General features: G+C 36.0%; 1 protein-coding gene and 1 pseudogene across 4 annotated transcripts in view; one reads left to right on the top strand and one right to left on the bottom strand.

Annotated features, from left to right (window-relative positions):
• The window catches only part of Rttn (rotatin), a 198838-nt gene that overhangs the window by 86218 nt on the left and 92419 nt on the right, over positions 1 to 20201 (bottom strand). For all 4 annotated transcript variants that reach the window (XM_004647159.3, XM_023707430.1, XM_023707431.1 and 1 more), the window contains 4 exons: positions 14649 to 14803; positions 12970 to 13189; positions 1235 to 1363; positions 694 to 804 (listed from right to left, as the gene is read on the bottom strand). In XM_004647159.3, the coding sequence (XP_004647216.1) occupies positions 694 to 804; positions 1235 to 1363; positions 12970 to 13189; positions 14649 to 14803 (615 nt within the window). The remainder of the gene's footprint in view (positions 1 to 693; positions 805 to 1234; positions 1364 to 12969; positions 13190 to 14648; positions 14804 to 20201) is intronic.
• On the top strand, positions 16120 to 16577 carry LOC105741099 (annotated as a pseudogene).

Below are 20201 nucleotides of genomic sequence, written 5' to 3'. Positions count from 1 at the left end.
TGTATGCAGTGTATTATTGAAAAAAAAATAACATTTTGGTCTACAAGCTTTGAAATACTACATAAATATAACATATGTATGTGATAGAAAAAAAAAAGAAAATTCTCAACCTACTCATGCAAAATATGAGAAAGTTTGTTCTAAAGCGAGCATGGAGGAAATGTGTGACCAACTATTTCATAAAGACAGCATGACGGTGATTGAGCTATCATACCAAGAGCAAGAACACAGAAAGGATTATATCAACAAAAATATTATCAATGTGGGATACAGAGAATAGAGAAGACAGGATGGGATGATGAGAGACTGTCGGGCTTAGATTCTACAGGCAAATGTGCCCTTTTTCAAGGAAAGGGGAAAATGACCACAAAGGAGACAGCATCACCTAGACTGAAGCATCACTCCCTCATGTCTGTGGTGAAATGCAATGCATGACTCACTCTTGGCCAGTATAAGTTTTTTCAAGACAGACTTTCAGTTGGGACTATTCAGCAAAGTTATGAGCACTGAGGAGATTTTTTTGAACTTGCTGTTCAAGTAGTAGAAAGTTGAGTTTAGCTATTTGACACCTGTGTTAGCACCATGAGAACTTTACTAACTACCTTAATCTTATTAATATGACTATACCTAAGCATATAAGGTTTTATTTTTTTTAATTTAAACACAATGAACTTGGTTCTCCTTGACACTGACCTCTGGGTCACGATCAACCCATAAGGGAATCAACCAAGCCAATCCTTGTTGAGCAGGACCATGTTCTTCACTATGACTACCCAAAGGCAAAAACCAAAGAGACATCCACTCCTGGAATTAAAAAAAGGAAAACAGAAACATTTTAGGTTAAAGTAAGTTTTTAAAGATGAAAACAAAATACTTATGTATTTAAGAGTTGGTTTCAGTTCATTATCTGGCCAAACAATGTAAATAAAAATCTAGCTTCTCCTTAATTAAGTTAAACAACAATTTTTCTATAAAAGTTATTTTTCTCATAATGTAGCTAAAATGTAATATTGAAGTGAAAACAGATTTCAATCAAAATAAATTTCAAAAACAGTTCAGATTTCTATTAATACAGAATTCCAAGAAACATTTTGGTCAAAAAACAATTTTGTCTCTCAAAAAGAAAAGTTAAAAAGAACATTTATAGGAAGTGAGCTTATAGGCTTGCTCTATATTAGGCACAGTATATTTCTTTTCAATCAGCTGTTTAGGAGACAGTTTTTAATGTTCTCACCGAACTCTGAGCATAGGTCATCATCTCATGGGATAAGTGAAGCAAACAAAGAATTGTGCTCTTTGTAACACCTTTTCCCATGAAGGACATAGCATTTCCCCCACGTTCCACATAAAAAGAAGTAATGACCTGGAAAATAAATATAAACAATTTCAGGGTGGCTTTAGTCTAATGGTAAATAAAGATAGACACATAACTTTCTATCTTGACAAACTCAAAATTTTTTTCTTCTTATTTGTTTGTTTTTTGTATTTAGGACTGGGTCTACAGGGTCTATGGGGTCTACAGGGTATCACTGCATAGTTCGGACTCCTAGTGATCCTCCTGGACAAACTCAAATCTTAACTGTATAAAATTATAATATTCTCAGTTCATATATTTTAAAGTGACAGTAATGGTGAATTTTTGTTATGTGTACTTCACCAGTTAAAAAATATTCTTGAGAGCCTGGGAGATGACTCAGTAGAATAAGTACTTGCCTGGCAAGTGCAAGGGCCTGAGTTCAACACCCAGTTCCAAAAAAAAAAAAAAAAAAAAATTATTGTTCTTAACATTTTTCCCTTGTAATTCATGGGAAAGAAGTATAATATATTCCTAGGTTTTTTTGTATGTTTGTTTGTTTGTTTTTGAGGAGGGTATATTCAGCACAATCTTTTTTTTTTTTTTTTGGAAGAACCGGGGACTAAACTCAGATCCTTGCTTTTGCCAGTCAAGCGCTTATCCTACTGAGCCATCTCCCTGGCCCCTCAGAACAATTTTGTTTAACATTTTTTAAATGTTGCAGTATTTAGGTCAAAGAGTTTCTCAATATCCTGTTGTAAAGCACACACAGAAATTCCTAGCTCTATAAAAGTTAATGACTACCTGAATTATGGTTAAGTTTTCTTATTTAAACATAAATAGATTTTTTTTCTCTTGTGATCTTAAATTTCCACTAAAAACTTAAATATATGATTATTATTTAACTCATTTTTTTCAATTTTTCTCTTCCACATTTCTGGAACATTTGACCTATCTCTATGGGCAACAACAAAAAAGTGTTATTTATCTGAAGGGACATTCATTAACTAAGAAGCTGAATCAGAAAACTACTTCCATCTCATTTCCTTTGCAATGTGTGACAAACTTTTCTGGACTATTTATATATAAATACATATCAAACCTCAAAGAGGAATTTGGTAAAAATTTGTGAATTACTGAAAAATTCATTGTGTCAGCACATACAAAAATCAATGAGACAAAAGGTCACCTGTAATTAATAAAAGATTTTAAAAAATGGTAACTAGTTTTAGTCCCAATACTTGCTATAAGTCAAAGAGAATCAAATTTCTTACATTCTGTACCAATACAATTAATTCATCTCAGTGCTTTTATTCACCATGAAATAGTTCCATGTTAACCATTTATCTTAATCTATTTATGGGTCATTTTTGTTTTATTTTTCTAATTCATGAAGTAAATCAGATATATAAAAAGATTAAGAAAAGCCATTTATTTGAAATATAATAACATTTTGAAATATACCTGTCATTCATACTCTACTCACATCTATTTTTTAAAAATACTTCTCACTTTCTAAATATAAATGATCCAACATTCAGTTTCCCTTTCACTTACTGCTGCATATCTGATCTAAAAACAGATAAAAGTCATTTTTTATAAGATGTGTTCCAAAAAAGGTTTATAAATAGAATATTTAGGGCCGGGGAGATAGCTCAGTAGAATAAGCACTTGCCTGGCAAGTGCAGGGTCCTGAGTTCAATCCCCAGTACCACAAAAAAAAAATAATAATAATAATAATAATATATATATATATATATATATTTATAAATCACATTTCAATCAACTCTATAAGTTAGGTAACTGTAGATAGAATTATATTTTAAATGCACAAAAAGATCTGACTTTAAAAACATTTTAGTTAGGTCTTTAATTTATCTTTTCAAAACATATATTTCTGATTATGGACACCTTTCAGCATGACATAATTAATTGATGGAATAGCATATTCTGTTTTCAAAATTTGTAATTATTTAAGAAAAAAGAAATTTATTGAAAAAGCTACTGTGAAAGTCAAATTAAATTTGATTATACAGCTAACTGTATTTAGAACTTTGAAGTCTTTTTAAAAATGTGTTTTAAAACAATCTAAATTACTCTATTAGGGGCTGGGGAGATGGCTCAGTAGAATAAGCACTTGACTGGCAAACGCAAGGATCTGAGTTCAATCCCCAGTTCCGTAAAAACAAACAAAACAAAACAAAACACTATTAAATACAATTTATCACACAAGTTCAATATGAAAAAAAAAAAAGGACAAAATTTATTTTTGTGAAAGCTCATAAATAAAATACAATGTAAGAAAGAAAAGTTCAATATTGGTCATTCAAGTGATGTAAATTAACAAAATACAAAGCATTTAAATTCATTTATGCTACATTACCAATGTTATGCAAATTCTACACTAATTTTAAAACTACATATAAGACACACATTAAATAAATGATTCCCTACTCTCCACAATGTAAAAGCCACTGCTAAACCCATAAGGTAGCCATGGGATAATGCAAATTTCAAAGATGACTCTCATAAGCTCTCAAGCTTATGTGTCTAATAGCACACATGAAATAAGAATGGTGCATTTTCAAAAAGACAAGGTGTTATATAAAAGTAACATTTACATTCTGGCTACTTGGGGCCAGTGGGACGTGCCAGTTCCAGCCCAGGAGCAGCGTGGGTAAGACACTCTTCCACCCCATTGGGATCCCCCAAACACTCTGTAGCACCCCTACACCCCGCCCGCCACGTGAAAATTTCTGCCTCATTCTAGGGACACCAGATCCAGTCCTAGCCCAGGCCTGGTGAGTGTGTGGGAGAGCTTCCGGCTACCCTGCACCAGTGGGACCTGCCAAACCCAGCCCAGGCACAGCATGGATGAGACCTTCTTCGACCCCCTTGGGGCCCCACCACCACTCCGCAGCAATCCCCCCCACACTACCCACCCAGTGAGAATTTCTGCTGCGTGCTAGGGACCTCCATATTCAGTCCTAGCACAAGCCTGGTGAGTGTGTGGGAGAACTGCATCACCCCCACTCCACCTTGTCCCCTACAGACTCAGCTAAGGCCTGGCATACAGGCCTGAGGTGAAACCCTGCAGCTGCAATCCCTGCAGAGAGAGTAGGGGACAGAACCACCCAGCTAGTCCAGGAGCAGAACATCTTGCCAGAGGGGCACAACAGGTTCACTCCCAAGGGCAGCAGCAGGAACGAGCTGAGCACAGCAGCCAGAACCAAGACAGGCAAAGCTGGATAGATCCAAACTTTGTAGATCTACACCTGAAGTTCAGTAGGTACTAAGGTTATAACTGCATCAAAGCTCTACAAAAAAGGTCGGAAGACAGTGCTACACAAAATGACAACGAGAAGGAAAATAATGCAATCTCAGAACCCAAGCCCAACCATAACAAGCACAGAGGACACTAACACAGAAAAAAGTGGGAATCACAAGTTGAAATCAATGAATCAATGGCTTCTGAAATAAAGAAACAGCTGCACAAAGGTACAGAGGAAATCAGACTGGAAATGAAAAACAGAAATCCCTGAATTAATAGCATCTGCAGTAAAGAGTCAAATGCAGAAACATATGGAGGAAACTCAGTGCCCACCCAGAACAAGTGCAGAGGACACTAGCTCAGCTCAAATGTATGAATGAATAGCATCAATAGTAAATAAGCAACAGCAGAAAGTTACAGGGAAACTCAGAGCAGAATTTTCTGAAATAAGAAAAGAATTCTCGGAAATCATAGCATCTGAAGTAAAGAATTGACTACAGAAACAAAGGGAGGAAACCCAATCTGAAAAAAACACTGCAGTAAAAGAATTTATAACTGTTTTAAAAGTAGATATTGATAAAAAAAAAAAAAAAACAGAGGAGATTAGAAAAACGATGGATTCCTTGAATGAGCAATACAGGAAAGAAACAGATCCCATGAAGCAGTGTCAAAGAGATATAGAAGAAATTAAAATCTCAATCACAAGCTTGCAAAACCATTTAAGTGAAAGTGAAGGCAGAGTTTCAGATCTTGAAGATGCTGGTGCAGCTAATGAAAAAGTAAGAAAGGATCTCTTAAAAACAACTAGGATACAGGAAAAAATAATCCATCATCTGCAAGATGATGCAAAGATGAACAATGTGAGAAAAATAGGCATCAATGAGAAAGAAGGAGTCAACACAAATGACATTAAAAAAATATGGGCAGAACTAATAGCAGAAAACTTCCCAAATATGAGGAAACAATCTGACGTTCAGGTAGCCGAAGAATTCAGAACGCCAAGTAACCTCAACTCAAGGAAAAACACAATGAGATGTATAATACTCAAGATCCCAGAAGTTCAGCACAAGAATAATATACTGAAAGCCACTAGAGAAGTGAAGCAGATCACATTCAAAGCAAAACCTTTCAGAATTACAGAAGATTTCTCTTCACAAACCATGAAGGTAAGAAGAGCAAGGAGCAGAGTATTTCAAGTCCTCTACGAAAACAAATTCCTGCCTAGACTACTATACCCTGCAAAACTCTCTTTCAAGTTGGATGGAGAAGAGAAATACTTTCATCACAAAGAACAGCTAAAGAATTTCACGATGACAAAGCCAATCCTACACAGGCTACTGAAAGAAGTTCTAGAGAGGGAACAAAATGATCAGAATTCCACGAATGAGATCAGAAGCAACCAACTAAATGGGGCAAGAAATTAAACACAGGAGAGAAAGGAGTAAACAACAACAGGTAAATAACATGTCATTTATAAGTCAATGCATCTCAATTATAACCATCAACGTAAATGGACTAATTCACCAATTAAGAGAAATAGACTGGCACAGTGGATTGGGAAACGAAGTCCAACAATATGCTGCATACAAGAAACACATTTAACTCACAAAACATTCATAGGCTGATAGTCAAAGGATGGAACAGTATTCTGGCCCAGCACCTAAGTAAAAAGTACGATTAGCAATCCTATTCTCAGACAGTCTCAACTTCAAACCAACAATGATCAAGTGAAATAGAAAAGGCGACTTTATACTGGTTAGGGGAAAAATTCAAGAGGAAGACATAACACTCGTAAATATGTATGCACCAAACACAGGAGCACCCAACTATATAAAGCAAATCTTAATGGACACGAAAAATCTAATATACAACACCACAATCTTAACAGGAGACCTTAACACCCACATATCCCAAAAAGATAGGTCAACCAGACAAAAATTTCACAAAGAAATAACAGAAGTGAACCAGAGCTTGAAACAAATGGACTTGGTGGACATATACAGACTGTTCTACCCAAACATAGCTGAAATACACATTTTTCTCAGCTGCACATGGGTCATTTTCTAAAATCAACCACATACTGGTCGATAACTCATGCTTAAGTATATGCAACAAAACAAATTATCAGACGCATAATATCTGACCACAGTGCAATGAAACTGGAAATAAATGACAAAAGAAACCATAAAAAATCCCTAAATACACGGAAATTAAATGACACCCTACTTAGCAACCAATGGGTCATAGATGAAATTAAACAAAAAATTCAAAAATATCTTCAATTCAATGAAAATTCAAGTACAACTTATTGGAATTGATGGGATATTATGAAAACAGTTCTCAGAGGGAAATTCATAGCTCTGAACTCACACATTAGGAAAACAGAACGGGAACAAACAAATACCCTAATGCTGCACCTTCAACAACTCCAAAATGAAGAGAAAACCAAAACTACGGCCCAAAGATGGGAAGAAATCATAAAGATTACAGCAGATATTAATGCAATTGAGATGAACAAAATAATTAAAAGAATTAAAAAAGCAAAAAGCTGGTTCTTTGAAAGATTAAATAAAATCGATCAGCAGCTAACTAACCTCATCAAAAAGAGGAAAGAAAAAATTCAAATACAAGCAATAAGGAATGAAAAGGGTGTAATTACCACAGACTCAGTGGAAATTCAGAAGAAGATCAATAGTTACTTTGAGATCTTTACTCTCACAGAATAGAAGACACAGAAGGAATGGACAGATTCCTAAAAAGGAACAAATTCCCACAACTGAATTGACAAGATATAACCACTCTCAATAACCCAATAACAGCCAATGAAATACAAGATGTAATTAAAAACCTACCAGCAAAGAAAAGTCCGTGTCCAGATAGAGTCACAGTTGAATTCTACAAGAAATTCACAGAAGATGTAGTCCCTATACTCCTTAAACTCTTCCATGAAATTGAAAAGGAAGCAATCCTCCCAAAATCATTCCTGGAGGCAAATATTATACTGATATCAAAACCAGGGAAAGATGCAACTAAGAAAGAGAACTACAGGCCAATCTCCCTCATGAACATAGATGCAAAAATCCTAGCAAATAGAATACAGAAAATCATCAAGAAGATCATACACCATGACCAGGTAGGATTCATCCCAGGGATGCAAGGATGGTTCAATATTCGAAAATCTATCAATGTAATACACTATATCAATAGGGCGAAAACTAAAAACCACATGATCATCTCCATTGGTGCAGAAAAGGCTTTTGACAAAGTCCAACACTCATTCATGTTCAAAGTCCTACAGAAAATTGGAATAGATGGCCTCTACTTCAAACTGGTAAAAGCCATTTATGAAAACCCAATGGCTAACACAATTCTAAATAGGGAAAAACTGAAATCTTTTACTCTTAGATCTGGTACAAGACAAGGAAGTCCTCTATCACTACTCCTATCCAATAGAGTTCTGGAATCATTAGCTACAGCCATTAGACAAGAGAAAAAAAATAAATGGAATGAGTTTAGGTAAAGAAAAAGTTAAATTATCATTATTTGTAGATGACATCATACTTTACTTGGAAGACCCAAAAAACTCCACCAAGAAGCTACTAGAATTAATACAGAAATTCAGTAGTATAACAGGTTATAAAGTCAATACCCAAAACTCAATAGCATTCCTCTACACAGACAACAAACACACTGAGAGGGAAATTATAGAAAGAAACCTTTTAGAATAGCACCGAGGAAAATGAAATACCTTGAAATTAATCTAACTAAAGAAGTCAAAGATCTTTTCAAGGAAAACTTCAGTACTCTTTAAAAAAAGATTGTAGAGCATTTCAGAAAATGGAAAGATATTCCATGCTCCTGGATAGGAAGAACCAACATTGTGAAGATGGCCATACTCCCAAAATCGCTGTACAGATTTAAGGCAATCCCTATCAAACTACCACCAACATACCTCACAGAGCTACAGGAATCATTCCTAAAATATATTTGGAACCAGAAAAAAACCTAGAATAGCAAATGCAACCCTGGGCAATAAAAACAAGGCAGGAGGCATTACAATTCCTGACTTGAAATTATACTACAAGGGTACTGTGATAAAATCAGCATGGTACTGGCAACAAAACAGACCTGTGGATCAACAGAATAGATTAGAAGATGCTAAAGCCCCAACAAACATATTCAACCACCTTATCTTTGACAAAGGGGCGAAACATACTCACTGGAAGAAAGACAGCCTCTTTAACAAATGGTGCTGGAAAAAACTGGCTCTCTACATGCCAAAAAGTAAAACTTGATCCAGTTCTATCACCATGAACTAAGCTAAAGTCAAAATGGATTAAAGATCTAAACATTAAAACAGAGACACTAACTCTCTTAGAAGAAAAAGTAGGAGGAACTCTTGAAGACAGCGGTAGGCAAAGAGTTCATGAACAAAAATGAAATCACACGGGAACACTTGAAAGAATTACCAACTGGGACGTACTCTTACTGAGAAGATTTTTCACGTCAAAAGAAATTACCAACAAAGTGAAAAGACAACCCACAAATTTGGAAAAAAATCATGATAAATAAGTACTCAGACAAAGGTCTGCTCGCTAGAATTTATAAAAAACACTAGGGTCCCAAAATTTAAAGACCCAGTCCAGAAATGGGCATCTGAGATGAACGCACACTTCTCAGAGGATAAAATTAAAAAAGCAAATAAATATATGAAAAAATGCATCATATCACTAGCCATCCATGAAATGCAAATTAAAACAACATTAAGATATCATCTTTCCCCAGAAAGAATGGCTATCATAAAGAAATCAATCAACAACAAATGTTGGAGAGGCTGTGGGGAAAAAGAAACCCTTCACTGCTGCTGGGAATGTAGACTGGTGCAGTCATTATGGAAATCAGTGCGGAGACTCCTTAGCAAAGTTGGACTGGAAATCCCACTTAAACCACCTATTCCTCTACTGGGAATTTTCCTGGAGGATCTGAAAACACTGTATCAGAGTGATATATGTGTGCCTATGTTTATAGCAGCACAATTTGTGATAGCCAATCTTGGAAACAACCAAGATGCCCATCACCTGAGGAATGGATGAAAAATATGTGGTATTTTTATACAATGGAATACACTCAGCTATAAACAAGAAAAACTCGAAGTCTTTATATATAACTGAATGCCACTTGAAGATATACTCATAAGTGAAATAAACCAGACACACATGTGTAAATGTCGTATAGTTTCCCTAGTATAAAAACTCAAAAGAAGAAATACAAATAGAAAGGTATAATACAAGTAAAAGGAAAGCAAGAATTTGAGGACTAACCAATGAAGAGAGGGAAAGGAGAAGAGCTAGGAAACATGACAGTGACAAGCCATACAGTTATATGTAGAAGATAGGCAAGGCAATGATCCTGAGAATCTCCAGAAGATTTTTGAATCTAGTTGTTAATTGGAAAGATTCTCACCCTGACTAACTACATATACTGACACCTGTGAACTAAGCAACCAGACTGAAGATAGTAATTTGTAATAGGAGGTTCATGCTTGGAGTGCCTGTTATTCTGCTCTTCTGAATATGGGCTGGTTGTTATGACATGCCAGTTGCTGCTGTGCTGTTTCTTGGGCAAATGATTGTTCAAAAAGAACGGGGTAGTGAATCAAGGCAGGAGACAGGAAAAGGAATGTTGTGGGTCTGTCCTGCTTCAATGTTGTATATGGTCAGATTTTTGGACTTACGTGTCAACATAAGAATTATATAATTCTTTATGCCTATTTTTAAAATATATTCTAATTTTTAAATGTTTTTTCAGCTTATTCTGTAGGGACTTAAGCATATCAATGCTTGATGAAAAATACCTGCTTCATGTTATGCCTAAGATGTTTGATATTCAGACAGATAGTGAGCTTAAGCTTAACAGCCTAGGTTGTATGGTAATAACAATAAACTTCTCTTCTGGAGGGTTAACAACCTAAGTTTGAAGACCAAAATTAGACAAAAAGGAGGGCCGCAAGGAAAGCCAACATTTTGGCCCTAGCCTTCCAAGGTCACTTAAGACTCAGGACATATGAGAACTTGTACTGTAACGTCATGTAACACGGTAGTGTCCCAAATTTTCTGATCAAGGAGATTATGGGGCCAAAGAGGAAAGTGATCGATGATGTAGAGTGTGCCTAAGAAGAGTCACATGGAGAGAAAATATTCTCTCAGGCTTTCACAGAGAGCACATTGGCCAAGCAATGGCTGTGACTCATCCACATGGCTGACACTGGCAAAGGATCTACAATCTGAAGTACAGGATCTCAGGATAAATCCTGAGGGGATTTCACTGACCTTCTCAGACCCAAAAGCTACAACTCTTGTTGCATAAGTCTTGCTTTACCTTGGTCTTAACCATCCAGCAGAAAAGCATAAAAACAAAGTATAAGAAGTAAAGCCATGTTGTTATGTTGAGCTGTAGGGGACTCAGGTCAACAATTTCTGACAGGGTTGGGGCCAGGGAGATGGCTCAGTGGAATAATCGCTTCCATGGCAAGTGCAAGGGCCTGAGTTCAATCCCTGGTTCAAGGAAAAAAAAAAAAGGAAAAGAAAAATTCAAAAGAGGAACAAAAATTCACAGAAAAAAGTAAGAACAAATTAAAAAAAAAAACAATTTCTGACATTGCCAGTGAAGTGGAAGACCCAATACTATTATGGACCACTGGACTCTTTTAGAATATTTTGCTGAGTTAACACACCTATAATATTCAAATAACGGAACTAAATAAAAAAAGGGGATACAGATGAATGTCCATTTTATATCTGTGTATTCAAAATGGTTAGGATAGATATATAGTTACATTCTCTTAATGACTAGAACGATTTGTTCTAATAGTGTTTGTAAATAGGATATTATATCCGCATCTTGTACAACAATTAACCACTAGGAAGCATATATGCAATGTGTTAATTATTGAAACTGTCCTACCAATTCGGTTTTAAACTGTCTCATTGCTATTTGTTTCTCAATAAAATTATGGGGGGAGAAAAAGTAACATTTACAAGTTTTCACATATACCTAACATAAAGAAGGGACCAGTTAAATGATATTATTTGAGTGTAGAAAAGGCTTATTAAAAGAAAGTAAGGAAAGTGAAAAATTAGCTCTATAATTTTTTAAATGTATTTAGTACAGTGTCTACATGGTCTCACTAAACAGATTGGACTCATAGTGATCTTCCTGTTTTCAGCCTTCCAAGCACTGGAATTACAGACAATCGCTGTCTGAGCATGTCCTGAGGGCGGGGCTGGCATGGCACACAGGGTATCCAATCCCAGTGCCTGTGTCTACCTAAGCAGACACTTTAATCTGTTGAGCTATCTGGCTGACCCAATAAATTAGCTCTTATACAAAACTTTGTAGAGATTAGTACCCATAAGAGAGATAAAACTATGCTAATTTTTTAAAGAAAAAAAAACTTTTGAAAGAGCTTCTACATCTAACCAATAATTCAGAGACAAAGAAAAAAGTAAGAATGGAGAGAAGATTCCAAATGTAAAATTAACAGTTTCTTGCATGTAAGAAAAAGAAGTTTAAGTTGCTTTGGAAGGATGATCTTGTGGCTAGGAATAGATTATATAACAGAAAATAGGACTTGGAATAGAAGAAGGAGTAGAAGGCTATATATATAATTTGACCAATAAATTTTAGGTCTAGAATGCTCATCACTATCTTTAAATTTATTCCTTTTTTTAAAAAAAAATGTACTTCAACTCTATAGTATACCAAATGCCATCCAAATGAAATTAAACTAAATCCACCTACAGATAACAAAATTAGTAAATGTTGTAAGCATGATGAAAGAAGGCAGATAAGACATATGATTCCATTTATTCAATTTTTAAAATCAAATTATTTTATATACTGTGTAGATACAGACTTAAAGTCACCAAACTACCCATAAGTGCACAGAAAAATGTCAAAGTGAACAAAATCCCTACCAGGTGAGAAAGAAAGAAGAAAACAAGAGGAATATAATGAAAGCTGCTCAGATGCTACCTATGCTCTATTTCTGGGTAGTGGGGTAATTACATGGGTGCTCATGGCATGATAACTCACTAAGCTTCATATTTATATTCTATGTATTTTCTGAATATGTGCTGTGTTCACAATTTAAAATTTTAACCAAAATAAATGAACAAATTACAAATAAACAAATTACCCTAATCAAGAAACTTAAATATAAAGCCTTAGTTTTTCTTGAAAATGAGAGTATAGTGTGATCTTACACATTTTTAGCACATTTAATCATTATGAGGCGCTATGTGAATGCCACATAATAACCATAAATATAGTATGATGGTACACAACAAATGCACTTAGTGCATAGTAAAAAGCTGCTATTCAAGGAATTGTTGCTTTTACTTACCTCCAGGAGACCTGACAAATACTTCACACAAATTTCAAGTGGCTTTGTGGAAGGAGAATGTGCACTCCATCCTGGAAACGCAGTGAGGTGGGCCATCCCTCTTAAAGTCCGCTCCAGGGAAGGCAGGCCATAAAAATGAGGAGCATCTGTGACCCTCAGACACTGGAGCAGTTTCAGACCCAGCTGTGTTTGGAAGACATAAAGAAGTTCCAAGCATTTCCTATGCATGTAAAAGGAAGAAAATCAATCAAAGAGCAAGCATAATGGGCTTAGTGAACCATCTAATTGGCTATAGAAAGCTATTTATGACATATTAGAAGTATGAACCAGACAAAATAACAGAAAATAGTCTCTGAAAACAAGACTTTTCACAAGAAACATTAACAAAAGTACCAATGAAGCTATGTCATGTTAAATATAACTAACAATTACATGAAAAAAATTTATAAATCGTTATGGGTGTTGCCACCCAATAGTGAAATAACAAGTCGAAACAAATAAATAAAAAAAAAAAAAAAATGCACAAACTTTTAAGTTTAGTTGGCATACATGAAAACTACAGTCAAGTCTTTCGGTGTCAGGAAAGGCTTTAACCTATACTACCTTTTACATGAAAACTGGAGGAAAAGAAGGTTTTAACAAGTTTAACATATAATTAAACCAAAAAGAAACAGATAAAAAGAGTATTTTCTATCAGCAAGCACAAGCACCTGAGTTCAATCCCCAGTTCCGCCAAAAAAAAAAAAAAAAAAAAGAAAGAAAAAAGAAAATCAGAAATTTCTTCAATTTTTTAAGATAATTAGACTCAAAAATTGATAACTACTGACTACATAATTACCTATCCATCAGATATGGTATATGATTATTAGGATCATAATTTTATATACCCATCATCCAGCTACTTGAAAAAATTTTAAAAACACAGAACACTTAGATCCTTAATGTTACTTATTTAAGTTGATCTTCTTATGGGTCAATAAAACAGAGAATCTAATCAATACTATTAAAAATGCAGGGCTGGCCAGATAGCTCAGTGGACTAAAGCATCAGCTTCAGCAAAGCGCATCGGCTCAGCAGCCAGGGTTTGATCCCTGGAGTGCAGAGCCCGCACCTCCCCCCAGGGCATGCTGAGAGGTGACTAAGACTGGGTGTGGTGGCACATACCTGTTATCCCAGCGCTTGGGAGGCTGAAAACAGGAGAATCACTATGAGTCAGATCTATGTAGTAAGACCCTGCAGACCCTGTGCTAAATTCATTAAAAAAATAGTAATAAGCAAAAAAAAAAAAGGGGGGGGGGCTAGAGAGATGGCTCAGTAGAGTAAGTGCTTCCCTTGCAAGCACAAGGGCCTGAGTTCAAGCCCTGGTCCCACCAAAAAAAAAAAAAGAAAAAAGAAAAAAAAAATGTTATTGCTATTCTTCTAGCATTCAGCATATATATAAACAAACCATTCTCATAACTCCTTTCACCTTAATTACTTCAGAAAGAAAAGTAAACCAAAGGCATTGGTGGCACTCCACATGCCTAACATGTGACCTCACAGAAACCCTAGCATACCTTTACCAATTCCTACTGAGATCCCTGCAGCCCTTCCCCAAAGCAATTATATTCATTATGAGGAGTAGTTATATGTATATAACAGTATAACTGTTCCCAAACCTTCAATGATACAAAACATACCTGTCAGTAACTGCCATAAAACTGAGTAGCAAGGTATTGAAAAGAGCAATTAGTTCTTTTTGCAGTTGTTGTCTGACTGCAGTCCGGATATCATCTGTTTCTTCTTGTGTTTGTGACTCCGCCAGAACCAACAGGTCTAATAGTGGGTTTGGATTCTGGAAAATAAAATTTGTAAAAAATATATTTAATTTCACTGAATTATGTACTGTTTCCTATAATGGTTTTTGTTGCAAACTGTTCTACATTAACTAAATTAATTAACCAGTAGATCTGATCTGTAACTGCATTAATAAAGACATCCTAAACAGTACAGGTGTTTAATATGTTAACTTAGCAAAAAGAAAGTAAATGTGTTACACATAACCGAGGAAAACAGAATCACATCAAGAAAAATGAAATCATACATAATCACCCCTCACAGAAATCCACACTGATACACATTACCCTTCCCATTTTTGTAAGCGGAAGAATAAAGAGCATTATAATTATATAAACAAATCTGATATTAAATTTTGCACCAAGCACCTTTAAAGGAGCTGTTTCCTACAGTGCAGGGCTGGGTGTGTATGAGGCACACAATAAGCATTTTAAGATAAATGTAAAAATTCTGAATAAAATGGTGGAATGTAAGTGTCCTTCATGTTATTATGAGGGTGAAGAGTTCAGAATTAGGAAGGATAAACTATATTCCAAAGAGAGAAAGACCTCTGAGAATCAAGAGAGACAGAAAAGCAAAGAAGCACGAGCATACAGAAAGGCAACATACAAAAAATATGAAGCAGGCTGCAATGCCAACCCAAGCCCAAGGGATAGGATGGGAAACCACACTGCAAGCATAAACCTGAGTTTACTCCATACTATTGCTATACTTTTCTGCTATTATTGGCAGTAGAGCTCTTGCTTTTAATTGATTTTTACTATATCTGGTTGGTCGGTCTGTTTTCACAATTTCCAAGGTTTGTTTTTTCCTCTTTGAATAATATGGAGGATCAAGTCACCAGCCCCAGATAAAAGTGGAAGACATATCCATCCCAACAGAAGTATAAATCTCAACATGGAAACACAAGAAATATTAAAAAGTAAGGCAACATGACTGCTCAAAAGTTTCATAACTCTTCAGTAACTGAATCCAAACATCAAAATAGATGAAATGCTGGACAAAGAATTTAAAAGGTTGACTTTTATCAAGGACTTCAAAGAGGACACAAATAAATATCTGAATAAATTGAGGAAGACAATACATGACATGAAGAAGCAATTCAGCAAGGAAAGATTGTGAAAAAGAAACAAACAGAAATCTTGGAAATAAGAAGCTCTATAAACCAAATAAAAAACTCAAGGACAGAGACTGGGGGTGCTAGGTGGCATTAGGGCAAGGCAGCATTAGTACTCCCTGCAGTTCTTGGCAGCTGAGCTCCCTGCACGTGGACGGCACAGCGTGGTCCTGTGACTATAGCTCCCTCACTATGTTATGATGCCGTCCAGAACCAATGTGGCTGCTGGAATCCCTAGTAGCAAAGTAAAATACTCAAGGCTCTCCAGCACAAACGATGGCTATGTTGACCTTCAGTTTAAGAAAAGCCCTCCTAAGATCCCCTACAAAGCCATTGCACTTGCCACTGTGCCTTTTTGGTCAATGCCTTTCTTATTATCATAGGCTCCTTCCTGTTGTTGAACTACATCAGCAAAAGGGGGGCAGATGGGGCTGTTCCTGTTCTGATCATTGGCATTCTGGTGTTTTGGCCAGGATTTTATCACCTGCACACTGCCTACTATGCATCCAAAGGTTACTGGGGTTACTCCTATGATGACATTTCAGATTTTGATGACTTGCACCTCAGCCCCAAGAAGAGTCACAGTGAAGCTACACCCAGCTTTTATAATACTGAGCAGAAACCATGGCTAAGAGCTGAGGAATTTTACAATTAGTACGTTTAACAAATCAGTGGCCAGATTTTATGGGTCCATCCCGAAAATGTTTACTGAGCCTACAATTCACTAATTAGGGCATGTTCTTGTATTCATCTCCTGGCCCTGGCAAAAGCTCAACAAGTTTTTCCACGTGAGTAGGTACATGGAAGAACAGCATTGTTAATTGTCTCAGAAAGCAGGATGTTATTGTGTAATAGAAAGCAATAGTACAACTACCCTCTCTTAAACAGTCCTCACTGTCAGTTTGTCTTATAGCAAATGGAAATATACAGTATGTCTAATTTCCTTATTAAGTATTTTTAAAATACTTCAGAACCTTCCCCCTTCTGTATATCTTACCTCTATATCCTATGGGAAACCTAGGTAAAATCAAATATCAGTGGGGGTCCTTCTGTGATATTTTTCTTGCTTCACTATTGACAGCAACCAGGAATTTTTTGTACCATAGCGAGAGCTTTCAAAATACAAACATTTTCTCCGACAAAAAAAAAAAGACTCAAGGATAAGGGCTGGCCAAATAGCTCACTGGGGAGATGCTGAGACAACGACTGAGCCTGGCTATGGTAGTGCATGCCTGTAATCCCAGCTCTTGGGAGGCTGTAAGTAGGTGAATCACTATGAGTCTGATCTAGTAGTGAGACCCTGAACACCCTGTAAATCCTTCCCTAAATTACCAAAAAAAAAAACAAAAAAACCCAAAAAACAAAAAAACAAAACCTCAAGGATAAAAAAAGAAGTTAAATTTTCATCTGCTGATGAAATAATATTGGAGACCCCTGCAGTGGGTCCCGAATTTCCTGCAAGGTGTTACAGCACACAGCGAAAAGAAACAGCAACACAACGGGGATCTAGGAGGCACATGTTCATGGAGAAAAAGGCCATGGGCAGCAAGAACCTTTTTTGCTTGTTTATTTTTGTCCCTTCTGAGACAAGATCTCACTATGTAGTTCAGGCTGGCCTTGATCTCTCTCTGTAGGTCAAGCTAGACTTGAATTTGCAACGATCTTCCTGCCTCAGCTTCTGAGTGCTATAATTATAGGTGTGCATCACCACTCCAGTCTATGACCTTGATATTTATTAACCATATTTACCTTGAGGAAAATGATAAGCGGATTATGATGGGAAGTGCTAGGTTAGAGGTTAGGCAGGCAAGTTTTGTAAAACAGGGAATAATGCATTCTTGTGAAAGGAGCGGAAAGGAGCGGAATACCCAGATTTAGGTTGTGGCTAACCTATAACATGTTTTTAGTCAATTCTGGAAGGAATTTTCTCTGGAGTCACACAGGCCTCAGAGACTTTATGTCATATCTTAGGCCCACAATCTCACAGCACTCTTCTCTAGGCTCACCTGTGGCCACTGGCAGGAAGCAATGCTAACCCGCATGCCATCTGAGTGCTATCAGGAGGCACATATACAGCTCCAGTCAGATTCCTTTATTAAATTAAAAATCAATTTAGGGAAATCACCTCTGTACAGCCCACAATTCTCATAGCTACACAAAATCACAGCTGTTTTTTTGGGCAAATCAATATGGTACCTAAAATATTTGCAAATATAGTAACCAAACTAGGTTGGGGAGATGGCTCAGTAGAATAAAGTGCCAGGGCCTCTGTTCAGTCCCCAGTTCTGCCAAAAAAAAAAAAAAAAAAAAGATACAGTAACCAAACTCAATAGCATAGCTGGATACAAGGGTAACACTCAAAAATCAATAGCTTTTCAGTATACAATTAAAAAAATTAATGAGACAGAAATTAGGGAAATGACATCTTTCAGGATAGCATACACATAAATGAAATTCCTAGGAATCAATCTAACAAAGGAAATAAAAGACCTCTATACTGGAAACTACATACTCCAAAAGAGGAGGACTTCAGAAATGGGAAAGATATCCCTTGCTCTTGGGTAGGAAGAATCAAAAGTAAAAATGATCATATTCCCCAAATTTTTATATAAATTTAATGTGATCCAAATCAAATTACCCTTTACATACTCACAGAACTAAAGGAAACAATCCTAAAATTCATTTGGAAACAGAAGTGACCTAGAATAGCAAAAACAATTCTAGGCAACAAAGGCAAGCCAGGGAGCATCACAATCCCAGACTTGAAATCATACTACAGAGGTACTGAGATAAAAACAGCATGGGTATTGGGGGGGGGGGTGGACCAGACCCAAATATCAGTGGAACAGAATAGAAGATGGAGAAACAATTTCAAATACCCTCAAGTCACTTTTATTAAGAAGCCAAACACGGTCAGTAGAAGAAAGATATCCTCTTCAATATATGTTGCAGGAAACACTGGCTTTGCACGTGCCTAAGCCTAAAGCTAGATCCATGTATAACATCATGTACTCAAGTCAAAATGGATCAAAGATCTAAATATTAAAACATAAACACTAAATCTAAAATAGGTAGAATTCTTAAAGATACAGGTGTAGGCAAAGACTTCACATGAAGAAAAACCCTGATAGTACGGGAAATATTACAAAGAATCAACAACTGGGAACTCATCTTATTAAAAAGCTTTTACACAGCAAAAACAACAACCAAGAGAGTAAAAAGATAACCCGCAAAGCACGAAAAATGTTAACCAGTTGTTCTTCAGACAAATATTAATATCTGGAACACATAAAGAACTGAAAAAACATCAGATCCCTCAAATTTAAAGACTCAATCCATAAATGGACATCTGAAATGAATAGACATATATCAGAAGAAGTATAAATGGCAAATAAATACATGAAAGAGTGCTCAACATCACTGAGCATTTGACAGATGCAAACTAAAACACTATTACATCTCACCCTAGAAAGAATGGCTATCATCAAATCAATCAATAACGAATGCTGGAGAGGCTTTGGGGAAAAAGAAACACCTCTCCACTGTTGGTGGGAGTATAAGCTGGTACAGCTACTGTGGAAATCAGTGTGGAGATTCCTCTAAAAACAAAAAGTAGAGGGGCCGGGCATATAGCTCAATGGGATAAGCATCTGCCTGGCAAGCGCCAAGTCTCAAGTTCAATCCCCAGTACAAAAAAAACCAAAAAAAAAAAAAAAAACACTAAACTAAACTAAAGCTAGACGTCCTATTCTACCCAGCCAGGCCCTTTCTGGTATCTTCCCAAAAGAATTAAAAACCTCATACCACCATGATATAAGTGTACCCATGTTTCTAGCAGTACAGTTTATAATACGCTAGTCCTTATCTATTTCACGGTTTGACTTTTCATGAATTCACTGTTTTGCGGGTTTTCAAAAAATATTAGCCTAAATTATTTATCACAAATTTTTCGCTAGATCACAGGATTTTGTGGTAGTGCACAAACTGTATATTTATTTATATACATAGAATTTATGGTTTTAATGATTTTTGCCTGAAAATTTTTAAGTATACAAAAATATATTTAAAATTTTAATTATAATATTAAAAGAATACTAAATCAAAATACACAATTTACAATACATATTTCTTTAGCAGATGACTACATACTGTACTACACAGTATACATATGTTAAAATTACGTAGGTTTACGAGTTTAGAAAATAGTTAAGAGGGGTCAGGGAGACAGCTCAGTAGCCAGGGCCTGAGTTCAATCCCCAGTTCTGGAAAAAAAAAAAAA

The sequence above is a fragment of the Octodon degus genome, unplaced genomic scaffold (assembly GCF_000260255.1).
Source record: "Octodon degus isolate 3935 unplaced genomic scaffold, OctDeg1.0 scaffold00289, whole genome shotgun sequence".
In the NCBI taxonomy this organism is placed as follows: Eukaryota; Metazoa; Chordata; class Mammalia; order Rodentia; family Octodontidae; genus Octodon; species Octodon degus.
This window is presented reverse-complemented; position numbering and strand designations above follow the sequence as displayed.